A 16157-nucleotide genomic window follows, 5' to 3' on the forward strand; every position below is an offset into this window, starting at 1 on the left:
TATGTCATGGAGGGAGACAGAGGTGGTCAGCACGGACTGGGCTTCTGCAGCTGGGAGGCGTGCGGTGGGCACGGTGGTTTGTGCCCACAAAGTCATCTGCCCCTGGCGAGCCCCAGATAGCTGGGGGGGGTTGCGTGTACATGGGAACTAGTACCAAAAAATCCCCTGCTCAAAAATCCAACTGCTTCGGCATTGTCATGGGGTCTGGTATTTACTTGCCCTTGGAGTCCCTCTGAATTAATCTAGCCGAGTTTATTTTTAAGGGAACGTGCAGATGGAGTACTGCTTAACCTGATACACCTTGTTCCGCTGATCGATATGCAAGTGTTCGAGCGGCACTTTGCAGTGCAGTTGATGGGAGATGCCCCTATTCACTCCTGGCTGCCTAAAAAGCCTTAAGTGGGAGTTATGCCAGTTTCATTGCCCAAACTCCTGATGCTGAAAGCTGGCAATTAGGAGCAGATGCTTTACAGCCTCAGCTTGCACATTTATCGTTTCAGTGATTTGGGGCAGCCCTGTGACCTGCATCAAAGCCAAGCTGTTAAAAGTTGCTGGGTCAGTTCTTAGGTTTCATTTCCATCTCTTCCATTGGTTCTCAACCACAGTGTCCCAGCTGAACTAACACTGGTAGGAAAGAGGCTAACCACTTGGGCAAGTTAAATCCTCAGCAGAAATGCTTACGAGAAGCCTAACGAAGAGAGCTGCCTTCCAAATTCCGTTTTACCAAACTGAATCTAAAGCCAATCCCAAGCGTGAGTTACGGGCGCCGTGGTGCTGTGAAAGAGCAGTTTGCAAACCTCTCATCCCACTGGACAGGAGGAGGGAATGAGGGGAGTTGTCCTGTCCTGGGCTAAAACCGCTTGCAGATCCCAGCCCTTGGAGAAGAGCCCTGCGGTGCAGGAGGCTGGCAGGTGGGCTGGGTTCTGCTGGGGCTCAGAAAATAGGTCAGCACTCTGCCAGCACCCGCTGGGGCTCCTGGCAGAGGAGGGAGATGCCGCTCGGTGGGCTGCCTGCTTGGTGAAAAAGGCGAGTGAACGTTGGGCACAACGTTTGCTTGTGAGCAAACTCTGCCCGCTAATGGTCTGTGATGCTGCTTGCTTGGCATGGCAAGGTCGTTAAGATAGCGTAACACCGTTGTGCCACCGTGACAGCTGTACAGTTCTGTGCTGATTAAAAAGACACTCAGGATAAAGGTGTGCCCGTAGCTGTGAGAGGTCCCTTCCAAATGGAGCTGCAGTCATCTCTTCTGCTTCCACCAGTGAGAAGGCTTCACTGTCCTCATAACGGGCAAAAACAAGCTCAGAGGTGTTGCTGGTTAGGGCACGATTTATGGTGCTGCAGGAAATGATGTATCCGAGAGCCAAACTTCAAAGGGAATCTGCTGAAGCTGAAATGAAGTCGGGGTCCTGGTGAGCACGGTGCTGTGGTGCCATGGAGAAAAGGGCGCTTCCAGCAGCCCTGGGCTCTGTGGGGCCGCCCGCAGGCACGCGGGCTTCCCAGCGTGTCATGTTTGCAGCTTGAAAGAGTTACAAATTTCTGCTGCATCCTCCCAGAAGCTGGGATTAAGGCACCTCTGGTTGTTAGTTTGCTGTTGCTGAAGTAGGTGAATGAATCTGCTTGCTGTGGCGCTGGTCTTTGCGCTTAATTCCTTCCTGCTAGTTTGTTTGATGTATTCTTGCCCTTTAAAGTGAGCCACTGGATTTATTGCCTTGTGCTTTGATGTGAAAAACCTTGACTACTTTGAATTGCCCCAAGAGATACCAGTCTTGGCATGGCTTCTGCATCAGCAGTACCTCTTGTGCTAGCCTCTGATTAAGCACTGCTCCTGACCAGCTGAACTCCACCTAACACGTGCTGCAAGGCCACATGAAGGGGGTAAAAAAAAAAAAAAAAAAAAAGATAACCATCCCGAGGCAGACCCAAGGGGGTTTGTCTGTTTGCTGCGTGTTTGAGGTCTGCATTGTGTGAAGAGGGTGAATAAGTTCTGTGATGACTTTCTTCTGCAGTTTATAAAAGATTCACAGCAAACACAGAGGCTAAAAAAAGCTCATCTTATGTTGTCTCTTCTGGTTTAGTTACCTAAATGACTTGGATAGAATATCCCAGCCGACCTATATTCCAACTCAGCAGGATGTTCTGCGGACCAGAGTTAAAACTACAGGCATCGTGGAAACTCACTTCACCTTCAAGGACCTCTACTTCAAGTAAGTGAAGGGCAGCATGTCCCTGTGGACTGCGGTGATTTCCTTGGTGCGTGGCAGTAAGATCTGCACCCCCGGTGCAAAACGCCTCGTGCTCTTAAGTGTCCTCGCCTCCGTTGTACTCCCTTTCTACTGGTGTTGCTCACTGGAGATACTGGTTTGACTTTTATTTGCCTTCTTCTATTCTTTTCAGCTGCTTTTGTGTTGGAATCGCACACACAGGTACTGACTGCTTGTTTACAGGATCAGAAAAAAAAATACTAAAAGGACACTGACTCCTGGGTTTTGAGTTTGAATTTAACCCCTTTCTTTGAATGGAAGAGAAGGGCTCTCTGTGAAGACCCAGCCATGGCTCTGGGGTGCATGGTGTTCACAAAGCCAGTGATTGCTGACTGACACTTGCTGCAGAGGAGGAGTGCTGGGGCCTGGCTGCCTCCACGTGGTACTGCAGAGGATGGGACTTGCCTCCCCTCTCTGCCTCCTAAATTCAGCCCCTGAGGGGCTCAGCTACCAAGTCTGGTCCTGGCAGTGTCCCTTTCAGTATCACTAACCAAACTCCCTCTAACCTTTTAGCAGCTGCTAGTGTGCAGTCGAGCTGTCTTCCCTGCTCTTGGTCTGCTCCTTAGAAAATCCTCGCTTTGGGTCGCGATCACGCTCCTAACAACCAGCCTGGGGACCTGGGGGTGAGCAGTGCTGTCGCAGGACGTGGGTGTAGAAAAACAGTGTCTGTGTCTTGGGCGAATTCCCTTCATCCTATAGCAATGTTTTCAAGCTTTTGTTGCTGAAAGCCTTTAAATTTATTGGCTTATTTTTAGTTTGTGTTTGAAAACAGTTTGGAAGAGCTATAGCAAAAATCCATGCATTGCTTATAAAACTGGATCCATTTGCACGCTGTTTGGGAGAGCAGTACGTTTTGGCTTCTGAAATGTCTTAACTTATGAACTGTTCTAACAAAAATGCCCAAACACTTTGCGTCTCGGAACTATTTATATGGCTTGTGGTTCATCTAGGGAAGACTTGTCTTCCATCACAATGTATTGGGATTAGTATTTCCAGCTGCAGTGTGTGGTGCTCTTTCAAAAATCATCACGTCTGACTAATGGGAGAGTGAGCTGGAGGTAGCAGGCATATTTGATTTAATCATTGTAGCCCTTCTTTCAAAGTGAAATGACTGAGCACTCTATGCACATGCCTCAGAGGGGGTTGCTCTTTCCCCCACCTCCCCAGAGGCACACAAGGTGTCTCATCTCAGAGGGATTTGCTCTGCAAAGGAAAGCATTAATGCATCTTAAACCCTGAAGCTGCCATCTTTCCTGCGACAGAAGCCTTGATGTTAAATCTCAGACATTAATAATGGGCTGAGGTAGCTTTAGTGTAACTGTGACTTGAATTTGGATTAGCTTGGAGAAGCTGAGTTGTCAGGGATGCTATTCCTCTTCAGATGACTGTGTGCTAAAAGCAGAGAGTAATGGCGAATAATGCAAACTAAGTAAACAGCCAGTATCTTTGCAGAGATTTTCATCTTTCCTTCTGTGCTCCACTGGGACAGTTTACCTTAAATAGAAAATTGGAGTTAGCTGAACTGCTCTTCTGGCTCCCTTGTTTGCTGTCATTAAGTTGTATTGCTTTTGGCCCACACTGGATAGTGTCTCTTGTCTATGTGTTTGCTGTGATAACAAATCGATGTTTATGATTTCCATAGCTCTTGGATATTGACTTGTATCTGGCTTGATTTAATTAAGTCACAGCGCATCAGAACATAGTGGGCAACCCTGCATCTCATCAAAATGCTTCAGTGAGCAGGGTGTTGTAACCATCCAAGGTGCTTGCATCTCTTCTATAGCCAGAAATTCTGTAAGTAGCTGAAGCCTTTAAACTTCAGTAGACAACAGACACTTATTTTTGAAAACAAACAAACAAAAAAAAAGCTGTTTCTTAACCTCATTAATTCTTCCGAGTCCCAGCAGTAGCATGCAGGTAGCGTGTTCCAGATAATCCTTTGTGAGATGCAGTGTAAATGAACTGGAAGAGCTGGCTGTGAGTAGGTGTTTGGAGTCCAGTCAAGCAAATGGATTGTTGCTAAGGAAATAGGAGACAGAGAACAAAATAAGCATGCCCTGATGAATCAGCAGACTTCTGGATAGTGATGTAGGTGAACCTCTACTTCTTCCTGCTGAAATTGCTCTAAAAAGAATTCAGTGAATTCTCCTGAGGAAGGGAGGCTCCGCGTTGTTGGCCCTGCTGATGGAAGGCTGTGTACCTGTTTTTCCCTAACCCCTGCTTGTTGGAAAGTCCTTAGCTGAGCCTCCCCATCTCTTGTGGATGGGGTGGTGGCCAGGGAGAGAGGTCTCCTTAGCTTCTGAGACTTTTCTTCTGCCTCTCCCAGGATGTTTGATGTTGGTGGCCAGCGGTCAGAGCGGAAGAAGTGGATCCATTGCTTTGAAGGCGTGACAGCAATTATTTTCTGTGTGGCCCTCAGTGATTATGACCTTGTCTTGGCCGAGGACGAAGAAATGGTATGTCATCGAGGAGTTACTAACGCCTGGCTGGGTGGCCCTGTAGCAGAAGGGAGGTGGAAGCAAACGCAGATCTTATCCTGTGTGGGACGGGCATGTCTCTAGATCGTTCCCTTTGTTATGTGGTGGTTGTTCCCTGAAGTGGCCTGAGAGCTGTAAAGAAGAGCACTTCCTTGCAGCAGTCTGCGGTATCTTGCCCCAGAAAAAGATAACTGTAATGCACAATTTTCCCCAGGGCCTGTGTACAGGAGGGTGGCTCGTGGTGCTGGCCCCGCAGCCTGCTTAGCGAGTTGTGAGCTCCTCCGTGGAGGGTCGGGCATGGGCTGGGGGAGCAGCGGGGTGAGGCAGCACCAGCCTCAGGGCCACGGGCACTGTTCCTGATGCGGTGACAGTGAGGACGTGCGTGTTTAGCAGTGTAATGCTTGGTGCCTTAGTCTGGCCTTTGTAGTAAAGCCTGTCTGCCCCCACCTCATCCTCCCTAAATAACTCTGGAGTGATGCATCGCCTTCTTCTTTTTTTACTTTTCAGAACCGGATGCATGAGAGTATGAAACTGTTTGACAGCATTTGTAACAACAAATGGTTTACAGACACCTCGATCATTCTTTTCTTGAACAAGAAAGACCTGTTTGAGGAAAAGATTAAGAAAAGCCCATTAACGATCTGCTATCCAGAATACACAGGTAAGGTTGGGCTCATGAAATGGCATCTTGTTTGCATCACCAGGGCCAGGAATGAGTCAGTTAAAGCCTACAAAATCCAAGATTATCTTTCTCCCTGTTCCCATCACTCTGTCTCTTGGGCACCATCTCTGAGCTGTCCAGCTAGCTGATAACTCATTTTCTCAGGAGGGACGTGGTTGTGCATGTCTGTGGTTTGGAATAGCCTTTGTCCATGTGTTTTATGGCCTGGAGTTTGAAAAGCAAAGACACTTAACAGTATTGCACTTCAGCAAGTCAAGGTCACTGTGTTTTCCACATTATACTAGGACAATGCTTCCATTTAACCTCTATTTTAGAGGCTATCAAGTTTATCCACATCCTGGGTAAGACCCTTGTTCACTCTGGTGTCTGTTTCAGCAATAGTCTGTTCTGCAGCCCTTCCCTGCTGCCACCTGCACAGGGATGGTGTGTTATGTGGTCAGTGCTTGAGGCATTTAGATTTTTGAAGCTGCCCTTCCCTCAAACCTGGTTGTTCCTGTCATTGTCGCTCTTGCAATATAACTGTTTCTAGCACAAAGCCTTTTGGTAGCCGATGTGCAGCGTTCCCTTTTGGATCTCGCAGGTTGCTCGTGAAGAGGCGTGATGGTGACGTTCCAGTCTCTGAACGGAGGGTCTGGGGTGGGGAGCAGTCAGAGACTTGCAGCAGTGAACAACTTGTCCAAGGTCACTGGGCAGAAGCTGGGAATAGACTTCAGATTTGCAAGAAGGGGTTAATTGTGGATTTGGATTTGTAGCTGGATAAGGCAGATGGTTGCAAGCAGCTTAATATGTGCTTAAAAGATCTGTGCAAAAACTCTCTGCTGTGAACTGCTGGCTAAAGTAAGGGCTCTTATCTTTGTCAGGCTCCAACACATATGAGGAAGCAGCTGCGTACATCCAGTGTCAGTTTGAAGATCTGAACCGAAGAAAAGACACCAAGGAGATCTACACACACTTCACCTGTGCCACTGACACCAAGAACGTGCAGTTTGTGTTCGATGCTGTTACAGATGTTATCATTAAGAACAACCTGAAGGAATGTGGACTCTATTGAGAAGGGGCGTGGGAAGAAGGTAAAGCTAAGCTGCTTGGCTGCGCGCAGAGTTTAAGCTTTGCACACCAGCTTGGTCTGGCTTTGTCTTGTACTGCACTAATGCTCCGTGTTCTCTTTTCAGTTCTTATGATGTGGCGTTTTGAGAACCAGACTCTTTGCTGCCTCATGGGGACAGCTGCAAGCATGAACAGGACCAGGGAAACGAAAACAGCATGCAGAATCGTTGCATTCTTTAGCACAATCTTCTGTATTAGGGACCTTTATATTGATATGGGATGTTGAAGTTAGGTCAAGATGGAACAACTGTTAGTGTGACTAGATCATCCTGGCATCGTTTGGATGGTGTAATCTCAAATGTGTACAGCTGTTGTGAAGTTAAGGTGCTGGATTCCAGACCTTCGATATGTAGCTTTCTCTCTTTCTTTGGTTAACAAGCCACCACTAGTCTGTTTTTAAGGTTTTTTCCATCAAGAAAACTATAACTTTACTAAATTTTATTTCTTTATTTGCAAACAAATCTTGTTTTAAAAATAAAAACAAAAAAATCACTTAACTATGCACATGTGACCAGATCATGCAGAAAGTATTCCTCTTAGCAGGAACTCTTTGTTTTTAACACTTGGTATGGTCAGAATTTAATATTTCTGCAACTACTTAATGGATCCTTAGAGCTCTTACGGCGATAGCTTCGGCTTTTTCTGATGTGTAGTTTGTTACTGTCCTGCTACCATAAGGCTTTTTAAAGAAGCTTCTGCAGCAGGATATACGAAGTCTTTTTAGTTTATGGTTAGGGGTTAACCTGATTTATGCTGATATCCAAATGGGATTTATACTGTGTGGTAAGCATCAAGCCAGCTTTGTGGTGGACATGTACCCGGGCTGTGTCAGTTGGAGAGCTGAAATGCTGAGCTCCAAGTTAGATGGAAAATGTGTGCTGCTACAGAGCTACTAAATCAACCACTTAGATTCTTGTGCATTTTTGGTCTAAACCGGTGGGCAATTTTTTAAAGGGTGCACTTTGTTCTGCATTTACCATGGCTTTTTCTGTTCGGAGACTCTTAAACTGTATTGACAGCATGCCTTTACTTTGTATATGTGGTGCCAAATTCTTGTTTGCCATTGTTTTTACTGTAGTAATGTTCAGAACCAGTCAGTACATTCCTTTGCTGAACCATTGCATTTAGACTCTTTTCCCAGTTTGTCATGTGTACAGTTTCAATCTGTTATAGTTGTTGGCAGTATTAAAATGGTGAGTAAACAGTTGAGCCTTTTCCCTAGTTTTTGTAATTCCTCCAGAAGTTCTCTCCCCTTCTGTGCTTTGCCCATCCAGCTGCAGGAAGGCACGCACTTGGCTGGGAAGCAGGCGTAGCTGATGGGAGGGCTCCTCGGGCCATGTAATACATGGCTCTTGGTGTTCTCTGCTGCTCCCGAAGGCTGGGGTTGTGCTGGCACAGATGGCAGAGAGCAGACATCCATCCAGTTGTTCACTGCTCTGGGCTGCTGTTAGATGACGTGGCTGTAACCCGTTCTGAAGCTTCTTGCCTAGAACTGCAGCACTGCAAGAGCAAGATAACCTGAGGGATGCTTCTGGGTGTGGGAAATGGCCGTGTCACGGTGTCTGCTGGGTGCCAAACATGCAGCAGTGCCCAGCAGCTCTACAGACTGTGGTTATAGTTCAGATTTTTTTTTCCCAAATTACCTTGAGCTCTACTGCCTGCCTGACAATTCCCTTTTAGCAAGGCCTCGAGGCTTTACTTGAGCTTCACTCTAATGCATGACACAGCTCGCCTTGTCTTTTAAACAAATTAGTGCAAAGCTCCCCTGCAATCACATTCCAACTGCTGCTGGAGCCGGGTGGGAGGGCAGCCCCAGGTACATCCCTTATCATGGGGGGGGTGTTCTGGGAAGGCTTAATTCCAGCTGGCAGTGGTTTGGTGGCACCCATGTGTACCCCTGGACAAGGAGGGTGGTGGTGGCCCTGCTCCATGCTGCCTGGGCACAGCTGATGGTGGCTGGGGACCTGTGTGTGCAGCATGCGGGGAGAGCAGCTCAGGCAAAGAACGCAAAATGTTCCTTGCTTCAGGCGTTCTGCGATGGGAAAGGGGCTTGGGAGCAATCATCACAGAGACATCCAAGTGGGAGAAATGAGACATCCATGTCATGCATATTTCTTTATTTTTTTCCCCTACTGTTAAGTGAAGCCGTATAGGTGACCCTGCAGTAGACATTGAGAGGATACAGGACTTGTCTACAGTACCGACACTGATTTATTTACAAACAGTAAGAGCAAATACAGCTCTAAGTAGCAGAATGAAAATCTTTCAAGTAACCATTTCCTCTTTATCCAACCCCTTTCTCTGCTGGAGGCGTGATGGCATCCCTTGGCCCCCAGTGCTCCTGCGTCCCCTGCCCTGGCTGGTAGGCACAGGACAAGGTGGCCAGGACCGGCCGCTCGTCTGCTTAAGGCTGTCTGGGGGCAGAGCACAACCGGGGGCAGCAGCAGCTCTTGACCTTTGTCCAGTAGGAAGATTTTTCTGAGAAATTCACCGAAGTCTCAGGACTTATATACAGCACAAAATAATTAATTCCTCCTGCCACAGGGCTGGCTACCAGGCATGACTCGGAGGCGGCACCGCCCTTGCCCAGAAATTCCCTGTTCAACCCAATTAAGGTTTGACAAAGCGGGCGAGGGCAGGGCGGGTGCCTGGCACCGGTCCCATGGCGGTGCCACCTTCAGCTGCGCAGGGGGGCATGTGGCGGCTCGGTGTTAATTTCTCTGATGCAGTGGGGTCTGTGTGCTCTTTGGTGTCAAACCGCTCCGCATCTCATTGATAAACGCTGACCTCCAAGCACTGCAGGGAGCCGGGGTTTCTTTCTTTAAAAAGAGGAAATGGCTGTGAAAGGGAGCAGGAAGTTCGGCTTCAGCCCCTTCCTATTACGGGCTTGAACGCAGGTGGTTGGTTGAGTAGGTCATAGAAAAAGTGGGGGCCAGGTAGCTTTTTTTTTTCTTTAATCCTTTTGGCTCTGCTCAGCAGAACGGCGATGTGAAGCTGAAGTCATTTTCTCTTCTGGCAGGGAGGAGGAAAGAAGAGGGTATTAAACACAGCAAAGGTGTTACTAGCGTAACGCCCAGGAAGGGCTCCTGTAGAGGCAGATCTGCATTGCACCACCAGCTTCAAAAGCAGGGCCCGGGCAGCAGCACGTAGCTGGAAGGTGAGGGTGGTATAAACCTATTATTCCCTAGCTGATCATTCGCTGTAGCTTTCGCTGCTGCCTGTAACCCAGGGAGAAGGCAGGGCCCCCCGGCTGCTGCCAACACTCGATACGCTCATCTTTTCCGTGGTGCCAGCAGCGGGCTCGCAGCCGAAGCCTGCTGCGTGCTCCAAGCAGAAGGGGGCTGCGTTGGTGTGGGGAGCCCTGGCCCAAGGCTTCACCCTGTCCTATTGCCGCCTGCCTGCCCCATTTCCCCTGCAGCTGTCTTAGCAGTCAGGCACGAGGGGAGCTCCTGCTGCTGTTTTTCAGGGAGCAGTGAGCAGAGTGTTGTGGCAACAGGAGGCCTGAGATAAAGACGTCTGATCCTGCTTAAGTGCATAGTTTGGGCTGTAATCTGTTGTTTCCATCTCTCTCCACAAAGCAGGGGTGTGAACGTGTTTTGTCAGGCTGCTTTGCAGCAATAACCGGGCTGCTCGGGGAGTGGAGCAAAGCCGTGCTCAGGCAGTGCTGCCCTCCTGCTGCTGCCAGCACATCCCTCGCCCCTGGAGGTTCCCAGCCCCAGGCTCGGGGGCTGCCCTCACCCTGCTGGCTGTGGCCCCCCCTTCCCCAGCACTTTTGGTGGCTCAGAGGCTGCTGCTCGTGGCTGCCGGCTGCCACGGGGAATACCTGCCACGCAGATGTTCAGAAGAGCCCGCAGTCCTTGAGGTTCTCTTTGATGATGACATCTGTGACTGCGTCAAAGACGAATTTGACGTTCTGTGTGTCTGTGGCACAGGTCATGTGGCTGTAGATTTCCTTCACGTCCTTTCGCATGTTGAGATCAAGGAACTGGGTCTTGATGTAATTTCCTGCGTCTTCAAATGTGTTGGGACCTGCGGAGGGAGGGAGCGATTCGCTGCAGGTGCCTCTGCCGGGGTGGTGACGCTCGGGGCCGGGGAACCTGGGGACGCCTGGGGCTTGTGTTTGGGAGTCAGACCTGCAGCCTGCCTCCCAGCTGGGTGCTAACCGCAGCTACCAACTCAGTTTTAAAAGAAGCTGTTTTGCCCTGCTTCCATCCTCCAGATGGCACCAGTCATGCTGGCCTTGCCCCCGGTTTGCTCCCGGCCCCAGGGACTGCTCCCAGCATAATGGAGCCAGTGAAGGCCGGCCCCCAGGGGGACCAGACCCACTCACCATCATAATCGGGGAAGCAGATGCTGAGATGGACCTTCTTGATCTTTTCCTCGAAAAGGTCCTTCTTGTTGAGGAAGAGGATGATGGATGTGGCGGCAAAGAACTTGTGGTTGCATATACTGTTGAATAGGTGCAGGGATTCATGCATGCGGTTCTGAAAGCAAACAGGACAGAGCATGGGCACTTGGTTACAACCAAACCATCTTTTGTGCCCCAGTGTTGTGACGGGTGCTTTGCCCCAAGCTGCTGCTGCAAAACAAAGGGCAGCAGCAGTGGAGCAACTCCTGGGGCTGTGCTGTTTGCTATGGCAGCAAATGGCTCTACCCTCCAAAGAGCCCCCTTGCTCTTCTGAAGAGCTGCAAAGGCCCTGCACTATGGTGCGAGTGACCCAGGTATGTTGGGGTGCTGCTCATGGTGGGGAGCAGCTCTGGAGCTGCAAAGCAGCTGCAGGCAGTGTGGGGCTCTGGGGCTCTGGCCCTGACGGTCAGCAGCACCAGCTTGCACTGATCCTGATGGGAGAATCGTTGGCAGGAGGAGCCCCAAGCAAGGGCCCCGTGCCCCTATCCACACTGGCCAGGCGGTGCTGTGATGCTGCAGGATTTCCCCAGGGTACTGCAGTCCTCAGCCGTTACCCACAGCTTGGCTTCGAAGGAGCACGGAAAGGGGAAGCATTGCTCTGCTCTGGTTTGGGAGCAGAGGCGCATTTTCCAGTTCGGTGCAGGGAGGACAAGGCTCCATCCAGCTGGACCTTTGCAGCTGCCTGCTGCAGGCAGGTGCTTTGATGGGGATGGGTTTTTCTTGTCTAGGTCCCTGCTGTGGCAGCATTCCTGTATTGCTTCGGTGACTGGGGCTCCTACAGGGCCCTGTTTGGCTTAATCCTGCCCTGTCCTTTGCAGGGGAAGCATTACAGCCTCTCCCAAGGACTTCAGTGAGTAAGGTGTCATTGCGAGGGGCTGGGGAAGGGCTAGTGGCAGCCCGGGCACACCCGGTGTCACCCAGCCCCAGGCAGCAGAGCCTAGCTCTGGCAGCACCCAGCTCAGCACACCGGGGAGCATCCGCGGGACCGTCTGCTACGGGAGATAGCAGCAAGGAGACTTTGCCCCAAGCCGCGGAGCAGGGGAGATGGCAGCCTGCTTTTCCTGGTTGTCTTCAAAAATAATGATGAGAAATAAGGCACCTTCTTGGGGCCATTGTGTTTCTGCTCTCCAGGTCTCTGCCCTCAAAGCTGCTTTCCCCAAACAATGCACGAGCAATGCATGAGCAATGCACGGCCCCGCCGGAGCAGCCCCTGCCCAGCACCCAGAGGCTTCGCTTGGTGAGCTTCTGCTCTCCTTCCCCGTGCTGCTGCTTGTGGGGAGCAGAGGAGGGTAAAAGCTGTGCCCTGTTGCTGCTCCTCCACCCCCCAGCACCCTGATTTGCTTTGTTCCTCCACCAGGGCTCTCTGGGCCCCTCTGCTGGGGCTTCCTCCCCTCCTGCGTTGTCTCCGGTGTGTTTGGGTTGGCTCGCGGGGCTTTGCTGCACCCGAATGTTTGTTCCCGTAGGATGGCAGCTCTTGAGAGGAGGCCAGGCCTCCTGGGAAGGAGCTGTTTTTTCCTCAAGGTCAGCAGGATCAAACCCATGGCACAACCGCCCCAGCATCAGCTTGGTTGGGCTGTTCCTGCCCCGGGGGGAGCACGGGTGCACGCAGGGGCTGGGGCCGGGCTGAGCCACCCCCGCTGCCCCCCGTCCTGTGGCTGTGCCCCAGGCACCCAGAGCATTCACCTGCCCCACTGCAGCCAACCCGCATGGGTGCTGTCACCCAGCTCCTCTCCCCCATCGCTGCTGAGCCATTCCCCAGCCCCAAACCCACCACTTCGTCGTCCTCCACCAGCACCATGTCGTAGGCGCTCAGCGCCCCACAGAAGATGATGCAGGTCACGCCCTCAAAGCAGTGGATCCACTTCTTGCGCTCAGATCTCTGCCCTCCCACGTCGAACATCCTGGGGAGGGGACAAGGACGGGGCGGTGACACGTCTGCTCCTGCCACCCCCGCTGGGATGGTGCCAGTGCCCCCATAGCACTCGGGGGGCACGGTTTCGGTGACCTATCTCTCATCCCCCTAGTCTAGGTGGCCCCAGAGCATCAGGGGGACAATTTGATACCTTCATCCCTGACCCTGTTCCCACTGTCGGGGCTGGAGGGGCTGCCCGTGCTCACGGGGGTGTGTGTGGTGTGTGTGTGTGTGTGCGTGCGCCCACCTGAAATTCAGGTCCTTGACAGAGAATTTGGTCTCAATGATGCCCGTGGTCTTCACGCGGGACCGCAGCACGTCCTGTTCGTTGGGGAGGTACCCGGGGGCTGTGATCCTGTCCAGCTGGTTCAGGTAGCTGCGGGGACAGCAGGGGACACGCTGTGGAGGGGCTGGGGACGTCCTGGTCCCCGCAGGGGGTGCGATGCCAGCCCCGGGTGACAGCTGGGCTTTTAAGGGGTGTCTGGGGCTGGGGCTCAGTGAAGGACGTGACTCCAACCCGCACCCTGAGGGGCACAGTGAGACTGCAGCTGGGCACAGATGGCCCTGAGCTGGCCTCACCCTGCCCATGCAGTGGGGACATGGAGACACGGGGGGCTGTGGCCAGACGGCACCCGTGGGGCCCTTGGGTGGACAAAGAACAATGTGGTGCGCTGCAGCTGTTCCCAGAAGCAGGGAGGGGATTTTGGAGCTGGGAGCGACTGCAGCAGGCAGGGGACCCGTGCACACCCCCACACTCACTACGCGGCTGAGTCGTTGAGCTGGTACTCGGCGGCTCTGTCGAAGCAAGCCTGCACCCCGCCGTCCTTCCACAGCTTCTTTATGCAGTCGACAAGCTCGGGAGGCATGGTGCCCTCCTCGATGGAGTCGGCCAGGTTGAAGAGCTGTCGGCCGTCGTCCTGCAGGAGAGAGCCCTTTGCCACTGTCCCCACGCGCTGTCCCCTCCCCTCGTCCCCCAGGGCGGGACGCCCCCACTGACCGCCCGTCCCGACTCGGCGTAGTCGATGCCCAGCGTGGACATGGCGCGGATGATGGCCAGGATGGACTGCAGGATGTTGCCGTAGATGATGGCCTTGAACTCCATGCACTCCTCGGGCGAGTAGCCGTCCTGGTGGATGATCCTGGGGGCCACACATCAGCTTCAGTCCCAGAGCCCGGCACCCTGGGGTGCCCCCTCTCTCCCCAGCATCACCCCCTCTTTGGGAGCCCACCACCAGCATGGTGCTGGGGACACCCCCAGGTCCTACGGCCCCATGCTTCTGCCAGGGGTTTCTGGAGCTCAGTCCTTGTCCCCCCTCCCCCAAATCTGGGTACCCAGGCATGGGGCGCAGCCCTTGCCACAGCCGTACTCACTTCATCTGCTTCACAATGGTGCTCTTGCCCGACTCTCCAGCCCCTGGAAAGGAGTCAAAGGAAACCTCAGAGGTGGCTGGGGCATGCCGCATGCCTGACACCATAGTGATGGGCACTGCTCTGTCCCCCTGCCCTGCCCATCACCGTGGCTTCAGGCCTGCAGAGGCTGCCACCATCCCTGCGCTGCCTCGGCGATTGCCTTGGTGCTTTAAACGGCTTAGGGCAGCACAGGAAGCTGCTTAGAATTAGGGTGCTAATCGCCTTGACCCTGGCCCCCCCTCACCTGGCTAAGCCCCCGCTGCTGCTCCTGTCCCCCATGCCCCGCGGGGTTACCCCGATGGCTGAGCGGGGAGCAGGGTCCTCCAAGGGACAGTCCCCTCCTGTGCCCAGCAGTGGGGCAGGGTTTGGGGATGCTGAGGGTCCCACTGCCCCCCACGCCCATCCCCACAGGTGTCACCAAGGTGTCCTGGCCTCAGCCACTCCATTCCCCAACCCCATGGTGTCCCCTTGGTCCCTGCCACCTGTCTACATGCCACCAAGAGCAGACGCCACCCCCAGCTCTTCCCAGGCACAACCCTGGGGGACATCCAGTGGAGGGACAACCCTCTGCTCGCTAAGAACAGCTCGTCAGACTAACGAGAACGGACCCAGCGCTGAGGGGAAGGGGGTCTCCTGGGGACAAAAAGGGGCAGCAAGAGGAGACGATGAGGCCAGTGGCTGCATGTCCCTGCACCGACACCTCTGGGGCACCCGGCACCCCTGGCACCACAGCCCCAGCCCCAGCCCCTCTCTGTCCCCTTGCCCCAGTTGCTTTTGCTCTGTGCCCATCCCCAGAGGATACAGCTCCTGATGGGGACCGATGGGGTCCCTGTGCCAGGTAGGGACATGGGATAGTTCCTGTGTCCTCCCCGTGCCCAGCCAGCCCCTGTGCGGATGTCCCCTCCACCCTACCGAGCAGCAGCAGCTTGACTGTCTTCGCCTCCTTATCTGCGTCCTCCTGGAGCTTCTTCTCCAGCTCCTTGGACCTCTTGGCCATCTCCTTATCCTCTGCGCTCGCCCCGCTCCCCATGGTGTCGTCTTCCTCTTCCAATGCCTCGAGCTCCTCTAGGTCCCCGGGCTCTTCCAGCTCTTCGCGGGGGGCGCGCACGCACCCCAGGGGCGGGCGGAGGGCGAGGGGGAAGAAAGGGAAGCCCCGAAAGGCCGAACCAGGCGCCCGCTGCCCCGCGCCGCGCCGGGGGTGCTGGAGCGCTCACCTGGGTGCTCGCGGGCTGGCTGCCCCCCGAGCTCTCCCTTAATTCCCCATGGATAACCCAATTTCTGGGCTGATGGATTTGGGGACTTTTTATCTCTCCATGTGACCCAGGAAATCCAATTAGCCCAAGATGGCAAAGATTAGGGCTCGGAAAAGAAAGAGCATCTCGGGGAGGTGGCCAGGGAGGTGGGCACAGTGCCTTATGTAAGGGGGCAGGTGGCATGTCATCCCCTGCCCACAGGGGATGGGGACACCCCAGGTCCTGTGGGGTGTCTGGGGGGCTCTGTGGGTTTGGGGCACCCCACTTTTGGGTGCCCCCCCGTGGGGCTGCAGGGCTGGGCTTTGTGCTGGGGATGGGCTCAGCTCAGTTCCCGTCACACCCAGGGGCCCCGGGTGCTGCTGGGGTGGTGACAGGGGGATGGCGGGGCTGTGGGTTTCCTCCTGTTGGGGAAATGGAGCTAATTATTGCAGGCAGTAACGAGCACCTGTAATCCTGCACTGCTGAGTGCCGCTCGCTGGGCCCCTCTCCTGCTGCCTAAGCTCTTTAACAGGACGGTGCTCAGCCTTCCTCCCCCCTGCCTCCTCCTCCTCCTCCCCAGCCCAGCAGGACCACAGGGCCCCCAGGGTGGGTGCCCCTGCCCCGCGCTGCTGGGGCTGGCTCTGGGGAGGCGGCAGTGCTGGGGACAG

At 53.6% G+C, this 16157-nt stretch overlaps 2 protein-coding genes across 2 annotated transcripts in view; one reads left to right on the forward strand and one right to left on the reverse strand.

The window, feature by feature from the left end:
• The window catches only part of GNAI3 (G protein subunit alpha i3), a 110569-nt gene extending 102838 nt beyond the window's left edge, over positions 1 to 7731 (forward strand). Inside the window, exons 6-10 of the mRNA XM_084301849.1 lie at positions 2076 to 2204; positions 4588 to 4717; positions 5246 to 5399; positions 6281 to 6490; positions 6593 to 7731. Of these exons, the coding sequence (XP_084157975.1) occupies positions 2076 to 2204; positions 4588 to 4717; positions 5246 to 5399; positions 6281 to 6471 (604 nt within the window). The 3' untranslated portion in view covers positions 6472 to 6490; positions 6593 to 7731. The remainder of the gene's footprint in view (positions 1 to 2075; positions 2205 to 4587; positions 4718 to 5245; positions 5400 to 6280; positions 6491 to 6592) is intronic.
• Positions 7732 to 10365: 2634 nt separating this feature from the next.
• Positions 10366 to 15287, reverse strand: GNAT2 (G protein subunit alpha transducin 2; the record flags this gene model as incomplete). The annotated part of the gene is made up of 8 exons (XM_084301852.1): positions 10366 to 10556; positions 10858 to 11011; positions 12707 to 12836; positions 13095 to 13223; positions 13607 to 13764; positions 13845 to 13986; positions 14219 to 14261; positions 15170 to 15287. The coding sequence occupies 8 exons, from the start codon at positions 15285 to 15287 to the stop codon at positions 10366 to 10368; spliced, it is 1065 nt and encodes a 354-aa protein (XP_084157978.1).
• Positions 15288 to 16157: the final 870 nt, after the last annotated feature.

Source organism: Netta rufina, assembly GCF_964035555.1.
Source record: "Netta rufina genome assembly, chromosome: 26".
In the NCBI taxonomy this organism is placed as follows: Eukaryota; Metazoa; Chordata; class Aves; order Anseriformes; family Anatidae; genus Netta; species Netta rufina.